We start from the raw sequence: 22153 nt of genomic DNA on the forward strand, positions 1-22153 counted from the left end.
TGACACGTCGTTCTACTTCCAAATATCATTGATGGTGCAGGATGCAGGTTGTTCATCATTCCTGAGGCAGCACACATCGCTATGTGTGACACCCCAGGAACGACGAACAACACCTTACCTGCGTCCTCCGGCAACGAGGTGGGCATCACTTTCTTTCGGCTGCTTGTGCGCCACGGGCAGCGATTTGCCCGTGACGCATAGATTTGCCCGTGACGCATAACCGATGGGGGCGGGTGCTTTTGCCAGTGACATCGCTAGCAATGTCGCTGCGTGTAAAGTGGCCTTAAGAGTACTATCCCTGTAAACAATATGGGACAGCCCATATAATGATGTCATGTCTTTCGAAGCTTCTGATTGGTTTATTGACAACATCTGAGTTAAAGACATACTTTTGGATGTATTTTAATTCACCCCTGAAACACACTGCTTCTTTGTGTAGCATCATGGCAAAGTCATAAGAAATCAGCCAAGATCTCAGGAAGAGAATTGTGAACTTTACAAGTCTGGTTCATCCTTGGGTGTGATTTCCACATACCTGAAGGTGCCTCGTTCATCTGTACAATCAATTATAAGCATGTATAAACAAGATGAAAATGTCCAGCCATCATACCGCTCAGGAAGGAGATGGGTTTTGTGTACCAGAGATGAACATGCTTTGGTCAGACATCTGCATATCAACTCAAAAACAAAAGCAAAAGACTTTGTGAAGATGCTGGCACAAGCTGGTAAGATTGTGTCATTATCCACAGTGAAACGAGTACTGTATCAACATGGGCTGAAAGGCCACTCTGCCAGGAAGAAGCCATTTCTCCAAAAGAAACATTAAACAGCAAGATTAATGTTTGCAAATGCACACAGGAACAAATATCTTAATTTTTGGAAATATGTCCTGTGGTCTGATAAAACTAAAATTGAAATGTTTGGCTATGATGACCATCATTACGTTTGGAGGAAAAAGGGAGAAGCTTTGAAGCCTAAGAACTGTGAAACACACGGGTATCAGCATCATGTTGTTGGGTTGTTTTGCTGCAGGAAAGACTGGTGCACTTCACAAAATAGATGACATCATGAGGAAAGAAGATTATGTGGCAATACTGAAGCAACATCTCAAGACATCAGCCAGGAACTTAAATCTTGGGCTGAAATGGGTCTTCCAAATTGACAATGACCCAAAGCATACTGCCAAACTGGTTACAAAGTGGCTTAAAGATAACAAACGCAATATTTTGGAGTGGCCGTCACAAAGCCCTGATCTCAATCCTATTGAAAATTTATGGGCAAAGTTGAAAAGGCAGGTACAAGCAAGGGAACCAGCAATCATGGCTCAGTTACACCAGTTCTGTCAGGAGGAATGGGCCCAAATTTCTACCAAATATTGTGAGAAGCTTGTGGAAGGATATCCAAAACGTTTGACCCAAGTCATACAGTTTAAGGGCAATAGTACAAAATACTAATGAAATATATGCAAACTTTTGACTTTGCAGAAAGTAAAAAAAAAATGCCTGTGAGACAGGGGATATAGCTCAGCTGGGATCTTTGCTTTGGTCCAAGCAAGTGGCTATGGATTCACAGATGACAGCAGCAGACTGGCAGGTTCCACACAGATACGGCCACTGCCGTGTTTATTGTGTACACTTATCTCTCAGTGTTACACATGCAAAAACAGGAAAATAAATGTCTAAGGCTGTCTGGCCACTAACTAAGAACAGAATGCTAACTACAAAATAAACCTATGTAACAAACAAAACAGTATTCTCTTACTGTGTCAGTTCTTCAGCACAGCAAGCGGAGGTATTGAGTCTCAGCACCAGCAGCCATGAGCCTGGACTGCTCTCCTCAGCAGTCTCCTTGTACTGAATGCCTCCTGATTATTTCAGCTGATCCAGTGAGGAATCAAAACCTTGATTGAATATGGAGAAGGGACCAACCAGTCCCACTGCCATTCCTACTGATTGCTCCAGGAAAAACCGAGCCCAAAATTACACTGAAATAAACAGGCTTCAGTGACTAACTTATTGCTGAGCCAGATATAATTTTCCCAGCCTTTCCCAGCCCATTTGCATGGGCTGACTGCTCCACAGTCAGTAGATGGAGGCATATGAAATGAACCGAGGGAAAACATACCTGTTCTCTAGTACTTCTCCCCTCGGCATGTCACATGCCTTAACATATTCTCTCTCTCATTATTTTGGCATTTGGCAAATAAAAATAATTAGGGTGTATTAATTTTAACAGTAAGAAAATATCAAAAATAAAATCTAGAAAATCACATTGTATAAATTATATAATTATTTTTATTTTGCAGAGAGAAATAAGCATTTGATCCCCTACCAACCATTAAGAGTTCTGGCTCCTAAAAAACAGACGCTCCTAATCAACTCGTTACCTGCATTAAAGACAGCTGTCATAAATTGTCACCTGTATAAAAGACTCCTGTCCACAGTCAGTCAGACTCTAACCTCTGCAACATGGGCAAGAGCAATGAGGTTTTTAAGGATGTCAGGGACAAGATCATAGACCTGCACAAGGCTGAAATGGGCTACAAAACCATACGTAAGAGGCTGGGTGAGAAGAAGACAACTGTTGGTGCATTAGTAAGGAAATGCAAGAAATACAAAATGACTGTCAATCAACAACGATCTGGGGCTCCATTCAAAATCTCACTTCGTGGGCTATCTAGGATTATAAGGAAGGTGAGAGATTAGCCTAAAATTACACAGGGGGAACTTATCCTGCAGTGTCTGCAAAGTCCCACTGCTCAAGAAGGCACATGTGCAGGCCTGTATGTAGTTTGTCAATGAACATCTGGGTGATTCTGAGAGTGATTGTGTAACACCTGCCTGGATCCACAGACTCAGACGGGCTGTAATGGACAGGATAGAGGGAAGCCACTCACCAAGCAGAACCCCCAGAACCCTGAAAGCCTTTAACCCCTATACAGGGATTTGGAATTACACAGGGCACTGGAGATCACTACATGTGGAAGGCAGTAGTCCAAGAGAGTAGTCGACAGGCAGGGTCAAACCAGGAATCACAGAACAGGGACAGAATTGGTAGGCAAGGACGTAATCAGAAACAAGCAGAGGTCAAAAACGGAATGGGCAGCGAGGTACAAAAGCAGCAGGCAGAAGAGGTAGTCAGAACACAAGCAAAAGTCAGAACACCAGAATCACAAAACAGAACTGGAGCCAGAATAACAGAACTATCTCTGGCAGTGGTCAGCAGACAGGAGGGGAATTAAGAAGGGTGTGGTGTCTTCCCATTGGCTGTAGCTGAATGATGGTAACTTCAGCTGGAAGACATACGCCATCTATAGTCAGCCCGTGGTACTGCAGATCCCAAGATAACCCAGCCCAGTGGATGAGCGGAGCCTGCGCCCACCGGTACCGCTGGCATCGACTCCTCTCCCATCACCAGCACCATCCACGGCAGGAACACGGTGTCGCCTGGTGATCGGAGTAGAAGTCGATGGAGCGGACTCCGGTGGTGACGTAACAGATTGGGAGAAAGTGGTTTAGTCAGTTGAGACAAAAATTGAGCTCTTTAACTTTAACTCAACTCGCCGTGTTAGTGTCGCGGGCGGGGAGGAGGCTGCCGCCGCTGCGCTCTCGCTGGCGCTCGGGTCCGGCGCTGCTGCTGCTTGGTGGCTCGAGCGGTGGGCCGGATCCGGGGACTCGAGCGGCGCTCCTCGCCCGTGAGTGAAAAGGGGTGGTTTGGGTTTGGGGAGTTGGTCCGTGACGCCACCCACGGTTTGTGGTGAGGTTGGGACACCACCGCTGATCTGGACGGGGATCCCGGGAGCGATGACAGGGAGCAGCCGAGATGTTTCTCTCCCCTCCGTGGGTAGGGGGTTGGTGGTCCCGGGGCCCGGTGTGGTGGGACGGGGAGGCAGGGTTGGCGAGGTGCAGGGTCATGGGGGCAGCGCGGTGCCAGATGGCACGGTGGTACTCACTCAGCCAAGAATGGATACAGAGTCTCCGGTAAAACAAACGGCTGGATGGACGGGTCCCGCAGCCAGCTGCTGTGGTTACTCCCGGTAGGTTGGTGGTGGCTGCCTTTCCCTGCACCTGTTGTATATCTTCGGTCCCGATGGCTTCCCACCGGTAGCCCGCTCCCCAGCTTGGATATGGGCCGGAGGAGCCCCTTTTGCCCGCAGGCTCTAGCCCTGGGAATTCTAACTGTGGCGGTAGTTGTATTTCCCTTTCTCGGTTTGGACGGTTGCCTTCAGTCGGGTCTTTGTTGCTAGGAAACCCCGGAGGTTCCGGTTGCTAACGGATTTGCCCGGTTTAACGGCGACTCCAAGCCTGGTCGGGGTCCGTAGGCCCTGCCGGTTTGTGCTGGCTTGTCTTCGCTCCCTGGTTCGCTACCGGCGGGTCACCGTCCATCCCTGGTCCTACGGTTCCGCGTCAATCTGCCTCTCCTGCAGACGGCCACCACCGTCTGCCAACCTTGCTCTCGGTGCCCGGGCCACGTACCCGGACACGGTCAGTCTGCTCCTCTACTACTCCGTCTTACTCCTTCTCTTTCACTCTCCCTAACCGTTCAACTCCTCGACTACACTGTTCTGACTTCCTTTCCCGCCTCCAGGACTGTGAACTCCTCAGTGGGTGGGGCCAACCGCCTGGCTCCACCCCACCTGGTGTGGACATCAGCCCCTGGAGGGAGGCAACAAGGATTTGTGTGTGACTGGTGTGCCTATCTCGGGGTGTGTTGTTGCAGTACCTGTGACGACCTGGCTTGCCCAGGGCGCCACATTCCCCCTTGGTTAAATGCAGACCGTCCGCGGGCTGCCCGTCCATCACCGGTTTTATTTTTTGTAAAACTGTAGAAAAAGGTAGAAAACATTTAAACAAAGCATTTTTAGGTATCTTTCCTTAATGGGAGGCACGGCACTTAAACGTTACTAACAGTAGTCACTTTTATTAAAACATACGGCTTCTGCTCTCTCCCGCCCAAACAACCTGGCCCTGATGCTGCCCCTAAGAAGTGGGCAGCACCCCTTGACCCCAGTCCATCTCCAGGCTGCCCGAGCGGGTACGGGTACGGTGTTTCGCACCCTACGGTCTTTTCAGGGGACCCACGTCCATGGGGAACTCCTGACCCCCGGAGGATGGCCACCGGTCCAGGTGGTGGCCGGTCCCCAGCCTTAATCTGCTGCGGGCCCTTCCTCCAATCTGCCTCTTCGGAGGCGACTACGGATCTTATGCCAAATATTTACATTTCCACTAGTTTGTGGTTGCCCTGCAAGTTCTCGGACGTGTCCGTAAGCAGTTCCTTACGCACGGTGCAAAGGGTCCCTACGGGGACAACTTGCCGGCAACGGCCGGTTCAATCACGGTTGACAATCAGGTTAACTTCTCGGTTGATTACTTTCATTCATTTACTTAACAACAGTACTGGTGGTCCCAACGGGGACAACGGTGCAACGGAGAGACCGATGACTCACTTCAAATCTACAACGCAGGCCGGAGGAGGGGGCTGGGCTGGTGCTTGGGCCTCCTGGCCTCCTCTCAGTTTGGCGTCCAGGGCAAACCAGCCCCTCTCTCCACAATGCCGTGTGTATTGTACCAGATCTCCTGGGAGCAGGTTACGGCCCGGGTGGTCCTCTGGCAGGTGGGCATTAACGTCCCGTCGGGCCACAAAGACTTCGGCCTCCAGGCCCGGCTCGAAGATAAAACCGTACCCCCGACGGACATCGAACCTTCTCACTTGCCCCTCGTGGATCGGGCCCCGTACTCGGAAGGTGGATTTGCGGAGGCTCTCTTTTTCTCTGATGGTGCGGGCGATCAGTTCAGCCTTCAGCTTTTCCCTCTCCGCAATTTCTCGGCCCAGCGGGGTCGGTTCCCTGTCCCAGTAAGGGGCTACTGCGTGCCCATGCGCGCGGGTCGGGCCCCGCTGGATTTTCACCACACTGCCCATTACTGGCGTTCTCTGTGGAAGATCCCGCGGTGTCATGGCCTGGGGTGCTGCCTCACAGCAACGACCCGGCGCAGCCTCAGCCGAGGCGTGGGGGATGGCTACAGGGGTCCTCTCCCACTTGACCTCCGCCTCCTCCTGCACGGAACGGACCGCCGGTGCCAGAACGGAACTAGGCACGGTCACCGCAAGTGCCACCGGCACATCTTCATCAGCGGGCCACGGCTTCGGCAACTTCCAGGGAAGCGGTTCAGAGCGACTACGGGCTTCGGCTGCAGGTCGGTCCGCTTGGGTGGACGAGCAGGGTGCCGCTACCGGTTGTGCGGGTAGCGGGCCTAGTGACGGGGTGGTAGCGACTAGCATGGGTAGCGGGGGAGGCAGCAGGGTGAGCGGGCGCAGGCCGGGCCCCTCAGCCGCAGCGGTCGATCCATTGGGAATACAGGGGTGTGGGTCGCTTACCCGCTCCTCCAAATCTTCCTCCACCTCGCGTCTCCGTATAGCCGCCACCACGTCCGCCATGTTGACCTTCCACTCCTCCAAGAGGAGCTGCATTCGGACCTGAAGACGGCTGCTCAACTGGATGGTCCGGACTTCCACCCACGCTGCGGTACCAGGCGCTGACGCAGGGACTGCGATGTTGTCGGACAGACTGTACATCTTGGCAGCGGTATCTTCCAGGAACCAATTATGGCCGCAGAGTCCTGGCGTTCCTGCTTCTATAGCCGCACTTACATGCGGCCGGACGCTATCCGCCCCCCCTTGGTTTTTTTCTCAGCACCTCCTCTTCAGGGGTGGAGCTTCGGCTTTCGCGCCTCCACTGCTCGAGAAGACGCTCGAGCAGGAAAGTTTTCGCGCCCAAGATGATGGATTCTGAAATTTTTCGCCCGGACACCGCCAGCGGGACACAAGGCGCACTTCTACCAGCTGGTAGAATGGTAAGATCCTGTTCGTGACGCCAAGTTATGTTGCGAGCGGGGAGGAGGCCGCCGCCGCTGCGCTCTCACTGGCGCTCGGGTCCGGCGCTGCTGCTGCTGCTCGGTGGATCGAGCGGTGGGCCGGATCCGGGGTCTCGAGCGGCGCTCCTCGCCCGTGAGTGAAAAGGCGTGGTTTGGGTTTGGGGAGTTGGTCCGTGACGCCACCCATGGTTTGTGGTGAGGTTGGGACACCACCGCTGCTCTGGACGGGGATCCCGGTAGCAATGACAGGGAGCAGCCGAGATGTTTCTCTCCCCTCCATGGGTAGGGGGTTGGTGGTCCCGGGGCCCGGTGAGGTGGGACGGGGAGGCAGGGTTGGCGAGGTACAGGGTCGCAGGGGCAGCGCGGTGTCAGATGGCACGGTGGTACTCACTCAGCCAAGAATGGATACAGAGTCTCCGGTAAAACAAACGGCTGGATGGACGGGTCCCGCAGCCGGCTGCTATGGTTACTCCCGGTAGGTTGGTGGTGGCTGCCTTTCCCTGCACCTGTTGTGTATCTTCGGTCCCGATGGCTTCCCACCGGTAACCCGCTCCCCAGCTTGGATATGGGCCGGAGGAGCCCCTTTTGCCCGCAGGCTCTGGCCCTGGGAATTCTAACTGTGGCGGTAGTTGTATTTCCCTTTCTCGGTTTGGACGGTTGCCTTCAGTCGGGTCTTTGTTGCTAGGAAACCCCGGAGGTTCCGGTCGCTAACGGATTTGACCGGTTTAACGGCGACTCCAAGCCTGGTCGGGGTCCGTAGGCCCTGCCGGTTTGTGCTGGCTTCTCTTTGCTCCCCGGTTCGGTACCGGCGGGCCACCGCCCGTCCCCGGTCCTACGTTTCCGCGTCGATCTGCCTCTCATGCAGTCGGCCACCACCGTCTGCCAACCTTGCTCTCGGTGCCCGGTCCACGTACCCAGACACGGTCAGTCTGCTCCTCTACTACTCCGTCTTACTCCTTCTCTTTCATTCTCCCTAACCGTTCAACTCCTCGACTACACTGTTCTGACTTCCTTTCCCACCTCCAGGACTGTGAACTCCTCAGTGGGTGGGGCCAACCGCCTGGCTCCACCCCACCTGGTGTGGACATCAGCCCCTGGAGGGAGGCAACAAGGATTTGTGTGTGACTGGTGTGCCTATCTCGGGGTGTGGGGTGTGTTGTTGCAGTACCTGTGACGACCTAGCTTGCCCAGGGCGCCACATTAGGAGGACAAGAAATGCTGCCTATGACCCAAAGGCGGGCTTTGCACGTTGCGACATCGGTAACAATGTGTTACCGATGCTGCGGCGATAGTCCTGCCCCCGTCGCACGTGCGATATCTAGTGAAAGCTGCCGTAGCGATTATTATCGCAATGGCAGCTTTACACGCACATACCTGCCGTGCGATGTCCCTCTGGCTGACGACCCGCCTCCTAGCTTAGGGGGCGGGTCGTGCGGCGTCACAGTGACGTCACACGGCAGGCGGCCAATTGAAGCGGAGGGGCGGAGATGAGCAGGATGTAAACATCCCGCCCACCTCCGTCCTTCTCATTGCAGCCGGCGGCAGGTAAGGTGAAGTTCCTCGCTCCTGCGGCTTTACACACAGCGATGTGTGCTGCCGCTGGAGCGAGGAACAACATCATACCTGTCGCACCATCGGCATTATGGAAATGTCGGAGACTGCAGCGATGATACGATAACGACGCTTTTGCGCTCGTTCATCGTATCAAAAAGGTTTTACACGTTGCGATATCGACTGCGACGCCGGATGTGCGTCACTTTCGATTTGACCCCATCGACATCGCACGTGCAATGTCGCAACGTGCAAAGCCGCCCAAAGAAACACATCCCCACTGTGAAGCATTGTTTTTTGGGGGTGTTTCTCTGATACGGCACAGGACTACCTCACAGCATCAATGGGACAATGGATGGAGCCATGTACCGTAAACTCCTGAGTGACAACCTCCTTCCCTCCGCCAGGACATTAAAAATGGGTTGTAGCTGCGTATTCAAGCATGACAATGGCCCAAAATATACAGCCAAGGCAAGAAAGGAGTGGCTCAAAAAGAAGAGTGGCCTAGACAGTCTCCAGACCTTAATCTCATAAGAAACCTATGGAGGGAGCTGAAGCTCAGTTGCCAAGCGACAGCCTGAAAATCTTAATGGTTTAGAGATGATCTGCAAAGAGAAGAGGAGTAGACCAAATTTCCTCCTGATATGTACGCAAAACTCATCATCAACTACAAAAATAAGTCTGACTGCTGTGCTTGCCAATAAGGGTTTTACCACCAAGTAATTGTTTGCCAGAGGGATCAAATACTTATTTCTCTCTGCAAATGCAAATCAATTTATATAATTTATACAATGTGATTTTCTGGATTTTATTTTGTATATTCTCTCACTGTTATGCCGCCTTTACACGCTGCGACATCGCTAACGATATATCATCGGGGTCACGTCGTTAGTGACGCACCACATCTGGTGCCGTTAGCGACATCGCAGCGTGTGACACCAAGGAGCGACGATCAACGAGCGCAAAAACGTGAAAAATCGTTGCTCGTTGACACGTCGCTTCTTTTCCAAATATCGTTGCAGCTGCAGGTACGATGTTGTTCATCGTTCCTGCGGCAGCACACATCGCTATGTGTGACACTGTAGGAACGACGAACATCTCCTTACCTGCGTCCACAGGCAATGAGGAAGGAAGGAGGTGGGCGGCATGTTTCGGCCGCTCATCTCCGCCCCTCCTCTGCTATTGGACGGCTGTCGTGTGATGTCGCTATGACGGCGCACGACCGCCGTCTTAGAAAGGAGGTGGACCGCCGGCCACAGCAACGTCACAGGGAAGGTAAGTCCATGTGACGGGGCCTAACAATATTGTGCGGCACGGGCAGCGATTTGCCCATGACGCACATCCGATGGGGGTGGGTGCTTTTACCAGCGACATCGCTAGTCCACCGGCAATGAGGAAGGAAGGAGGTAGGCGGCATGTTCCGGCCGCTCATCTCCGCCCCTCCTCTGCTATTGGATGGCTGCTGTGTGATGTCGCTGTAACGCCGCACGAACCACCCCCTTAGAAAGGATACGGTTCGCCGGCCACACCAACGTCACAGGGAAGGCAAGTCCGTGTGATGGGGCCTAGCGATATTGTGCGCCACAGGCAGCAATTTGCCCGTGACGCACAACTGACGGAGGCGGGTACGCTCACTAGCAATATCGGTACCAATATCGCAGCGTGTAAAGTACCCTTTAAAATTAGCCTACCCTTAAAATTTTAGACTGTTCATGTGTTTGTCAGTGGGCAAACTAACAAAATCAGCAAAGGATTAAATACTTATTTCCCTCACTGTATATATAGATAAATACTGCATATACTATATACACACACTTATATATGGAAAACCTATGCATCATCATTAGTCTTTTTCCCTTTTGACTATTCATATAATGAATTCTTATAATTTTGTAAAATAACATTCATTCCATCTTCCATTTGTAATGGAAAACATTAATGATAAAGAGGCATTTGAATCATTTCCAGGTATCAGACAGAGCAGAATTTTTAGGTTCTGGATTGCTATACCAGGGATGCAAGCCATCATCAGATCAGTTCATTGGAGTCTTTGCACAGAATCGTCCAGAGGTAATCTACTCCCCAGTCCTCAGTATCCTCTGCTCTATAATCCTTTTACAGCCTGGGCTTCAGTCTGATGTTTCTGTCTTCACAGTGGATCATTTCTGAGCTTGCCTGTTACACATACTCTATGGTGGTAATCCCATTATATGACACTCTGGGCCCTGGCGCAATCCGTTATATCATAAATACAGGTAAGACTATGCTGTGATAAATCCACCTGCATAAGAATGTAATAAGAATATATATTTTAGTTCATAAGTAGTGATCGAGCACTACCATGCTCGAGTACTCGGTACTCAACCGGGGCAGGTCAGACGTTTGGACAGCTAGTACTGAGCATAATGGAAGTCAAAGGGAAACTCAAGAAATGTTCCAGAATATTTTACAGAAAATGATTTCCATCATACTCGGTACTCAAGTTGTGCCCGTCCGAGCGGCTGACCTTGCTGTTTTGAGTACCGAGCACCCCAGCATGGCAGTGCCCGCTCATCACTATGCATAAGACATAAATTAGGGATTGCTTGTTTTAGCTTGATGTCTAGCCTTAGTAAATTAGGACATGTGGTGGAGGATAATTTGTCCCCTGAATGTAGAAAGGGATGATGGAACTAAATATCTTAACAATTTTAGAAAAACTGATTATTTTACACTTGGCCTTAACTTCAGTACCAATATATTTTTGTTCTTTAAAGAAGCCATTCTAAATGTGATTTCAAGAACTGGTTCTGTTGAAGGCTACATCAGAGCACTACATGTAAAAGCAGAAAGAATAGGACACTTTATGGTTTGGAAAGGAATTTGGCTTTTAAACACACATACAGAGTTAAAGCCTGCCATATATGATTAATAGGTGTCAGTCAATTTTACTACCATACGTTTTAGTGGGAAGAAACAAGTAAGCCAAGAACATAGGATTGGATCCTTTTTTTTGCCAACATCCACTGTCAGAGAACGCTGAGGAGGCCTCCATTCGTCACCGAATTTGGTGGGCTTGACTGGTGTAAGTCGGCACCATAATGGAGTTGTTGGATGACATCCCTCTCAAATTACCTAAACATTACAAGCTAGTCTCAGTCATTAAGTAACTGAAGACTGTTGTGACAAGATGCTAAATGGTGAATGTCTAGTAATAGGGGCGTTGTTTTTGCTAGACTAGTCATCCCACTAGCCATGTTATCACACTCCTGTGAAGATGAGTAACATGGCTTGTAAGAGTGGTGTCACTGATGGTTCTTTGCACATCAGTAAGCTGAGTGTATACACCTGGCTTCAGTACACTGCACATACTCAGGGTGACAGTCGGTATCGCCAGCTCTACAGTCTTGTAACTGGCTGTGCTCTACATCACCACTGGCTCCATGGACGATGACGCCCACAGGGGTGTCTAACATGATTAGTATGATGATTAGTCTGGAAAAAACAACACCTCCATGACAAGTCACCCACTAATTGCATAACACCACAACAGTTATACAATTGTTCTTTGGCATATGCAGTAACCAATAAGATAATAAAAATAATTAGGAAGGAAATAATGATAACAATAAATAATTGGAGGTAGTTTGGAGGGCTGAGAAAGCTGTTAAAGTGACATTGGAACACTAATATAAAATTACTTCAATAATGGTCTCTTATAGACTTGAGTTCACGTTTTTATCAAATAATTAGTATTGAAAAGGAAATTAATTCAGTTTGAATGAGTTGTATCACTAACAAAAGTGTAATTAAAAATTAAAGAGGACCAACCAGCAGGATTTTCATATATAAAGTAAAGCCAGTGTTATACTGGCGCTAGGATACTGAATGGAAGCATAGCTTTTGTTCTGAGATTGGATGTTCTATTTCAGTAATATGTGAAAGTAAAGTTCCAGCAATGCACTGCTATTTGATTGACAGGTGCAACAGGAAGGGAATATGTGTGTTGGGTCTTGCTATCTATTTCCACCCCTATCTGCTTGCCTTGCCTTCCTCCCCTTGTCACCATCATAGACGATGATTCCCACGCAGGGAGACAGACAGGGGCTGGAATAGATAGCAAGACCCGACCCACATATTCCTTTCCTGTTGCACCTGTCAATCAAATAGCAGTGCATTCCTGGAACTTTACTTTCACATATTACTGGAACAAAACATCCAGTCTCTGAAAAAAAGCTATGGTTACATTCAGCATCCTAACGCCGGTATGGTACTGACTTTACTTTATATAGGAAAATCCTGCTGGTTGATTCCCTTTTAGAATGTTAACAATTGGATGTGTTTTAAAATAATGTTCATGTGCAGAGAAACTGATAATGCTGCCTCTGCTGTACACTTTAAGGCCTCTGCCACACTCACGTGAAATTCACGCACGTGCCGAGAGACACGTATTTTCCCTGCGTGTTGCGTGCAGGTAAGTACGTGTCTCTGGTACGTGCGTGACACGTGTGTTCTACGTGTGCTATCCGCGATAGCACACGTAGAACCGGTAATTATTATACTCACCTGGTCCTTCCTGCTGTCCGTGGTGCTGATCCTCGGTCTCCAGCCCTCCCGTCTCCCCGCTGCTGCTGCTGTCAGGCAGTGAAGTGAATATTCAATGAGAATAATGAGCGGCGGTCGGCAGCAAGAGGCAGCAGTGGCAGAGACAGGAGGGCTGGAGAAGGTGAGTTAATGTTTTTTTTTTTTTTTCACTGACATGTGTGTTTTCTCCGGCGCGTGTCACACGGGACCGCATCCACACTACACCCGTGTGGTGCGGGTGCGGGCCGTGTGACACCCGTGCTGCGGGAGAAAACACTGACATGTCAGCGCTTTCAAAAACGCACACACGTACAAACGCACACGGACACACGTTCCGTGTGGTTTTACGTGTGTGTGCCTGCTACAATAGGGTAGCATTGGTTAAAGTGTCTCCGTGCCGCCGGTACGTGTAAAAAATGACAAACACGTGCCGGAGGCACGGATGTGTGGCGCAGGCCTAGGATATTTTTCTGGCTGATCATGGTGAGATGCTTTAGCTGCTGGTCGGCATGTGCTGCGAGTATTGAATCCACAGAAGGAGGGAAGGAAGATTTGTGAATATTCTCTCTTGTGGGGCTGGCAGAGGCTACTTTATGTTGCTCCCTTTTACTTCTTCATTTCATCTGTATAAGAAAGTATAGTAAATAATAATGTGTTTATCTATGTAACAATGTATGTGCTATAGTAGTGCACCTTTGAGCTCACTTCAATAAATCACACCAGTGCAGTGTAAAGAGCTGAACATGTAAACTAATGAACAGCATACTTACTCATTGTACCACACTGCTGTGATTTATTGCAGAGAGGTCAGAGTTCCTCTACTATAGCACATACCTTTGTTACATAGAGAAAAGAAATAGGCCAAGAGGAGTAATGTCAGAAGTATGGAACAGCCTTTGCTAGCTGCATAAGTAGATAATATTCACGTATCTTCCCTGCTTCTGTTGGTTCAATACAAGCAGCACATGCCAACTAGCATCAAAGGTCCTCTAAATGATTAGGCAGAAACCTTAGACAGGATACAGCCGTAGCACCATTATCACTTTATTTCTGCATAGCAACATTAGTTCAAAACATACAATTGTAAAAATGCTTCACCCCCTTAAAGGGAATGTGTCATCAGGTTTTTAACACCTAATCTGCAGCATAATGTGGAGACAGAGACCCTGATTCCAGCGATGTGTCACTTACTGGGCTGCTTAGTATAGTTTTGATAAAATCACTGTTTAATCAGCAGTAGATTATCAATAGATGACTACTTGCCATGCTGCCAGGTAGTCCAGCATATTCATGAGCTCTGTATACCTGCTAGATCTGCAGCAGAGAAAACATTGATTTTTATCAAAATGCCAGCAAAAAGCTCAGTAAGTGACACATCGTTGGAATCAGGGTCTCTGTCTCTACATCATGCTGCTCTCAGACAGGGGAGCAAAAACCTGGTGACAGATTCACTTAAATCCTCATCAAAACCTTCAGTAAATCTTCCACATGTGACTTTGCCCGAACCATGAAGCCAAGGGTATGACCGCACTTTGTGTTTTTACCTGTGTTTCTGCAGCGTTTTGAGCTGCAGCGTTTTCATGCCAAAAGGCATGCGTTTTGCTTTTCCATAATAGTCTATGGAAAAGGTTGATTTTCCAGCGTTTTAAAACGCTGCGTTTAATTTGCATATTTTGAGGCAAAAACCATGCGTTCAAAGAAGCAGCATGTCAATTGTTTTTGCCATTTTGGGTGCGTTTTGCTAACATTGAAGTCAATGAAAATGGCAAAAACCAAGAAACTTCAAATTTCCTGCGTTTTACCTGCTTTTTAGGTGCACACAACATGCGTTTTGGACTACATAGGTAAACGCATGCTTTTCTGACATTAAAATAATGGAATAATATGTCCCTTTACACACACACAGACTCTGACAATTAAATTAAAGAAAATTATGATTTTATTGCTATTTTAGCATTAAAGATTATAAGGCCACTATAATTTCATGAAATATAACTATTATCTTTATTAATTTCAAAATTATATATGTTGTCCTTTTTTTTTCTCTTTTTTCATTCTGTTTGACTATTTAATCTTTATTTAGCAGTGTCTTGATGTTCAAAACGCATCTGTCAAAACGCAGGTGAAAAAGCATGTAAAAAGCGCTGAAAGCGCATCTAAAACGCGGTAAATACGCATGCGTTTTCAGCACTAAATTTCTGAAAAAGGCAACTTTGGCTAAATCAATTAAGGCAAAAACGTGCGTTCTGAACTGCAAGTAGGACAACGCAAAGTGCGGTCATAGCCTAATAAGGAAAACAACACAACCAAGGAGACTAATAATCCCCACTGTTCACACGGGTTCACACAAACAGTCTCAGTGCAATATAGCAAGGGATATCACTGGTCTCCAGAGAGGAGGGTAAACCAGCAGTCTCGTTTCCATGTCGGGGGTTTGTTGCTAACCACGAGACTTCCCCTTAGGACAGCTTTGTATATTTCCTTTAGGATCTTGTCTGGGAAATATGATGTGTGACCTTGTCTTTAATTAATGGCAAATAAAAGTTCTATATCTAAGTACAATGTATTCAGGTGATACTAGCCAAACGAATACATGTATACATGTACACTACTATGAAATGTCTGGGAGACTCCTAATAAGACCTCATTCAGACAAACATTGTGCATTGCGAACCGAGGGTCCCCAAAAACTCCAAAACAGAGACATCTATTTTGATGAGACTGAGCTAACTCGCCCATTCAACCCTATAGGATTGCATGAAAAATGGATGTCTGCTAAGTCTAGATGAGGTAATAAGGGCAAATCTCTTGCATGCCGCAATTGGTTTCTTAACCCAACATATGACACACAGTTAGGTCCAGAAATATTTGGACAGTGACACAATTTTCGCGAGTTGGGCTCTGCATGCCACCACATTGGATTTGAAATGAAACCTCTACAACAGAATTCAAGTGCAGATTGTAACGTTTAATTTGAAGGTTTGAACAAAAATATCTGATAGAAATTGTAGGAATTGTACACATTTCTTTACAAACACTCCACATTTTAGGAGGTCAAAAGTAATTGGACAAATATATCAAACCCAAAAAAAATATTTTTATTTTCAATATTTTGTTGCGAATCCTTTGGAGGCAATCACTGCCTTAAGTCTGGAACCCACGGACATCACCAAACGCTGGGTTTCCTCCTTCTTAATGCTTTGCCAGGCCTTTACAGCCGCAGCCTTCAGGTCTTGCTTGTTTGTGGGTCTTTCCGTCTTAAGTCTGGATTTGAGCAAGTGAAATGCATGCTCAATTGGGTTAAGATCTGGTGATTGACTTGGCCATTGCAGAATGTTCCACTTTTTTGCACTCATGAACTCCTGGGTAGCTTTGGCTGTATGCTTGGGGTCATTGTCCATCTGTACTATGAAGCGCCGTCCGATCAACTTTGCGGCATTTGGCTGAATCTGGGCTGAAAGTATATCCCGGTACACTTCAGAATTCATCCGGCTACTCTTGTCTGCTGTTATGTCATCAATAAACACAAGTGACCCAGTGCCATTGAAAGCCATGCATGCCCATGCCATCACGTTGCCTCCACCATGTTTTACAGAGGATGTGGTATGCCTTGGATCATGTGCCGTTCCCTTTCTTCTCCAAACTTTTTTCTTCCCATCATTCTGGTACAGGTTGATCTTGGTCTCATCTGTCCATAGAATACTTTTACAGAACTGAGCTGGCTTCATGAGGTGTTTTTCAGCAAATTTAACTCTGGCCTGTCTATTTTTGGAATTGATGAATGGTTTGCATCTAGATGTGAACCCTTTGTATTTACTTTCATGGAGTCTTCTCTTTACTGTTGACTTAGAGACAGATACACCTACTTCACTGAGAGTGTTCTGGACTTCAGTTGATGTTGTGAACGGGTTCTTCTTCACCAAAGAAAGTATGCGGCGATCATCCACCACTGTTGTCATCCGTGGACGCCCTTGCCTTTTTGAGTTCCCAAGCTCACCAGTCAATTCCTTTTTTCTCAGAATGTACCCGACTGTGGATTTTGCTACTCCAAGCATGTCTGCTATCTCTCTGATGGATTTTTTCTTTTTTTTCAGCCTCAGGATGTTCTGCTTCACCTCAATTGAGAGTTCCTTAGACCGCATGTTGTCTGGTCACAGCAACAGCTTCCAAATGCAAAACCACACACCTGTAATCAACCCCAGACCTTTTAACTACTTCATTGATTACAGGTTAACGAGGGAGACGCCTTCAGAGTTAATTGCAGCCCTTAGAGTCCCTTGTCCAATTACTTTTGGTCCCTTGAAAAAGAGGAGGCTATGCATTACAGAGCTATGATTCCTAAACCCTTTCTCCGATTTGGATGTGAAAACTCTCATATTGCAGCTGGGAGTGTGCACTTTCAGCCCATATTATATATATAATTGTATTTCTGAACATGTTTTTGCAAACAGCTAAAATAACAAAACTTGTGTCACTGTCCAAATATTTCTGGACCTAACTATATATGTACATTACTCAAGATACATGGAGCAGGCTCAGAAGCTTAGATACTCGGAAGATGTTCTGACTGTACTACACAGCTAGAATCAACATGTAACAGCAGAGATCGGAGCTAGGCTCTGAGTTAGGGTGTTAACCCTTTAAATGCCCCAGTCAGTCTCTAACAACAGCATTTAAAGGCATTCTGGTAGCCCTTTGACTTTTTTCCCCATGAGGCAAATGTGGGTTTCTGATGAGTTGTTATTGCAGCCTAAAGGCCGCTTTACACGCTGCGATATCGTTACCGATATGGCTAGCGTGCGTACCCGCCCCCATCGGTTGTGCGACACGGGCAAATCGCTGCCCGTGGCGCACAACATCGCTCAGACCCGTCACACTACTTACCTACCTAGCGACGTCGCTGTGACCGGCGAACCGCCTCCTTTCTAAGGGGGCAGTTCGTTCGGTGTCACAGCGACGTCACTAAGCGGGCGACCAATACAAGCGGAGGGATGGAAATGAGCGGGTCGTAACATCCCGCCCACCTCCTTCCTTCCGCATTGCCGACGGCCGCAGGTAAGGTGTCACACATAGCGATGTGTGCTTCCGCAAGAACGATGAACTACATCGTACACGCAGCAGCAACGATAATTGGGAAAAGGGGGGCATGTCAACGATTAGCGATTTTGCACGTTTTTGCGACGATGCAAAATTGCTCATAGGTGTCACACGCAACGACATCGCTAAAGCAGCCAGATGTGCGTCACAAATTCCGTGACCCCAACGAGATCACTTGACCAATGTCGTAGCGTGTAAAGCGGCCTTTAAGGCCTGCTGGCTACAATGTTGGTACTCCTATGAAGCACAAGTCAGGGTGCTTTCCAATATAAAATCAGTTAACACACATCCGATTTTTAACTTTGACAACACTTTAGAAAGCTCTCCTTCTTTGTCTAGTTTTTTGAGGAATTTTTTGTTTTCTGAAGTGGTTTTGAAGCCTTTTTGGACAGTTGTTTTATTGTAGAGACTTTTTCGCAACTTTTTGGTTGGACGATGCCTACTTTGGAGCATTTTCTCTCAGGAGCTGGTTTAATTAAAGAAGTAACACAAACTATCCTTTTTCCCACCAGGCATTTTTTTAGAACATGAACATATGAACAACAAAGTGGTTTTACAATAGAAATTAAGAGAAAGTGTCTTTCAAGTATTGTATGGATGAATTTACAGTAAATTTTCATTGCAAACCCGCTGCTAAATATTCTTTAAAAACTGTGTGCATATAGCCTAAACAGAATTAAATTAAAAAAAATAGTGTTTAAAAATATTACAAAAATAAAAAACAAAACATGAAACTTGGATTCATCGCCCAGTAAAATTATATATAAAAAAATAAACATTTTCAGTTTTGCAGCGTTTGTAAAAGTCCGATGTATCAAAACATAACATTATTTAGGCCATACATTAAACGCTGTACGGCAAAAAAAAATTGAAACATGAGAATCGACTTTTTTTTTGCTCTGCAACTCTCACAAAAAAATGAAATAAAAAGCAATAGTAACATTATATATCCCAACATGGTATAAATAAAAACATTATTTGCCATACAAAATAGATTTCAGCAAATGGTGACAGAAAAACAAATTAGTTTTTTTCAGTCGAGAAAAATGGTCCAATAATACTATTCAGACTCTGATCCGAGTTTCATCAGAGGTTGATCAGAATGTGATCCATTTACTTCGATGTGGAGAAGAGTAAAGAATTAATGTTTCCGTCTTCTCCATTCTGTCAGTCCGTGAAAATTACACCACGCTTGTATGTCATACGAGTGCGGTCCGATTTTTTTCAGAGACCCATAGACTTGAATAGACGAGTGTAATCTGATTCATAGAGACAAATTATGCATGCTGCGACTTTTTTCCTCGGACCCCTCAGGCCGAAGAAAAATTGGTCATGTGCACTGACTCATTGCATAATATTGGTCCTAGTCCAATTTGATGTTTTGACAGATGGCACTTGTAACAAAAATGTAGTAGTACCTTGGGAAGGGGTTAATAAAACATACATCTCTCTATCTTTGCATACTTTTTCACTCCCAAGTGCTGGTGCATATCTGTCCTGACACTAAAGCTGGCATGACTAAAGGCCACTTTACCTGCAGCGACATCGCTATCGATGTCGCTGCCAATCGCACCCGCCCGTTTGTGCATCACGGGCAAATCGCTGCCCGTGGTGCACAATATTGCTAGGCCCCGTCACACGGACTTACCTTCCTAGCGACGTCGCTGTGGCCGGCGAACAGCCTCTTTTCTAAGGGGGTGGTTCGTGCGGCGTCACAGCGACGTCACAAGGCAGGCGTCCAATGGAAGCGGAGGGGTGGAGAGCAGCCGCATGAAAGAAATGCCCACCTCGTTGCCGGAGGACGCAGGTACGGTGCTGTTCGTCATTCCTGGGGTGTCACACGTAGCAATGTGTGCTACCTCAGGAACGACGAACAACTTGCGTCAAAAAGCAGCAACGATATTTGGGATTAGAACGACGTGTCAACGATCAACGATTAGGTGAGTATTTTTGATCATTAGCGGTCGCTCATACGTGTCACACGCAACGATGTCGCTAATGAGGCCGGATGTGCGTCTCAAATTCCGTGACCCCCAACGACATCTCGTTAGCGATGTCGTTGTGTGTAAAGTGGCCTGATGTGTCTGCTTTGACACCCTTGGGTGAAGTGGGGTTCTGGAGTAAAGACTTCTAGGACTCTCTACATTTTGCTACTCATAGATTATGTGGCAAAATCTTGTGAGAGATTTCCCCTACTCTTATACTCACCCGCCGGTTTCTTCACCTTTTACCGACGCCGCTTAAGTCCCGTGATGCCATCTTGTGACTGCAACTTCTGACTGGCTGAAAGTCTGAAGTCATGTCACAAGCTCTCAACACAACTCTATGAGAGCCAGAACAAGGCTCTCATAGTGTTGTATTGAGTTGTGACCTCCTTCGCATGAAACACTGGAGCTGCTGGCAGATCACAAATTGCTGGAGACCGACTGGAGCGGCAGCGATAGAAAATGAAGATACTGGAGGAATAAGAGTAGGTTCAAAAGTGCCACTCCAGCTGTAAAATTTTAGAAGGAATGCTGAAGTGGTGCTTTAAGGCATCTGATGTGGGGTCCATATATTTTTTGAGTGACTGGAGTCTCTATTTTTGCTGTATAGTTATGAGTTTAGTTAAATGATCCTGTATTGATGAAATGAAAAAAGAGGTAATTTGAAAAAATCTGCAAGTTGGTGATACGTCCTTTATAAATGGACAAGAAAAAATTGCAAAACCTTTGCTTGACGAGCACAGTGTGTCATTTTGACACTCTTCTGAATCTTCCTGCTGTTTACTCCAAAAAGCAGGCCAGTATGATACCTAGCATGTAAAGTATGTGTGTGTATCCACTGAATTTAATTTAACATTCTATTAATGTGTCTTTGGCAGCGGATATCTCAACAGTAATATGTGACAAGCCAGAAAAAGCCAAAGTTCTTCTAGAGAATGTGGAAAAAGGAGAGACGCCTGGTCTTAAATCTGTTGTTCTCATGGATGCAGTGAACCAGCAGTTGGTGGAAAGAGGGAAAAATTGCTCTGTGCGCATTCAGACTATGCAAGAAGTGGAGGTACTACTTTCCTAAAATCACTCTAATTGAATCACTATGAGAAAACATACAATATACTTTGCAGAATTGGTCCATAACCATCACACTGGCTTCCATGTTAAGCTATAGGAAACTCAAGATTGTGCCATGATTTAGGTGTAGACTCCAAATGCCTCTGAAAAAAAAAAAAAATAAATCCTGTTTATTGCCGCAGAGTCTACACAGGAATGCCGGCAGAAAAGCCACACTGCACAAAATCTTTGAGTATGTTCATACTGAGATTTCTTTGAGGAGTTTTTGGAGCAGAAACTGAGCAGGGAAGTACCAAACCCTTCTCAAAAAGTCATAATTCCTCAAAAACCTGGAGTTACCGCTCAGATTCTGCTCCAAAACCTCCCTAAAAACTATGGGTGCACATGCCCAGTTTGCACATACTTTTTGTAATAGCTACAGAGGATGTAGTAAATATGTGTACAATTATCTATACACAATATATATTCTGCAACTCTAGTTCATGTAAGTGGGGTTAACCATGTGCTTACTGCAGAAACATTCCTATTCTCATCAATGCAACTGATTTTGCAAAGTACCTGAAATTTCTGCAACAAACCTGAGGCATGTAAATTGTTTTGTCATTGTTGACTGCCGGTGTTTTTAGTGTTTTTCCAATCTTTTTTAGGTCTTTTCTTTTTTTATTGGATAGTGAAGAAAGCAATAGTGGTTTCTCACACAAAAACTCTGGAAAAACACTTAAAAGACACTATACTGAAGACTTATATTGACATTGTATAATTAGTACACAAATTTGGAATTTATACTTATTGCTTTCTTGGTTGTGGGCCTCCACCATTTTCAGAGTGCTAGGCAGCTGCTTAGAAGAACCCACAGCTGCGTTTTTTTGGCACAAGTTTAGAGGAGGCTGGGTTTTTATAAAGCTGTGAAATTTCCATTACTTGGCCTTTCCTAATGATGATAGTGAACAAACCTTAACCCTAACAGGATAATTGAGCTCTGATACCTTGGGCAAAGTTTTCTGAGCACACAAATCT

At 46.7% G+C, this 22153-nt stretch overlaps 1 protein-coding gene across 3 annotated transcripts in view; it reads left to right on the top strand.

Moving 5' to 3' along the window:
• ACSL6 (acyl-CoA synthetase long chain family member 6) overlaps nt 1-22153 on the top strand; it is a 439484-nt gene that overhangs the window by 261334 nt on the left and 155997 nt on the right. For all 3 annotated transcript variants that reach the window (XM_075344540.1, XM_075344541.1, XM_075344539.1), the window contains 3 exons: nt 10392-10493; nt 10579-10678; nt 20947-21125. In XM_075344540.1, the coding sequence (XP_075200655.1) occupies nt 10392-10493; nt 10579-10678; nt 20947-21125 (381 nt within the window). The remainder of the gene's footprint in view (nt 1-10391; nt 10494-10578; nt 10679-20946; nt 21126-22153) is intronic.

This window comes from Anomaloglossus baeobatrachus, chromosome 4 (genome assembly GCF_048569485.1).
Source record: "Anomaloglossus baeobatrachus isolate aAnoBae1 chromosome 4, aAnoBae1.hap1, whole genome shotgun sequence".
Lineage (NCBI taxonomy): Eukaryota > Metazoa > Chordata > Amphibia > Anura > Aromobatidae > Anomaloglossus > Anomaloglossus baeobatrachus.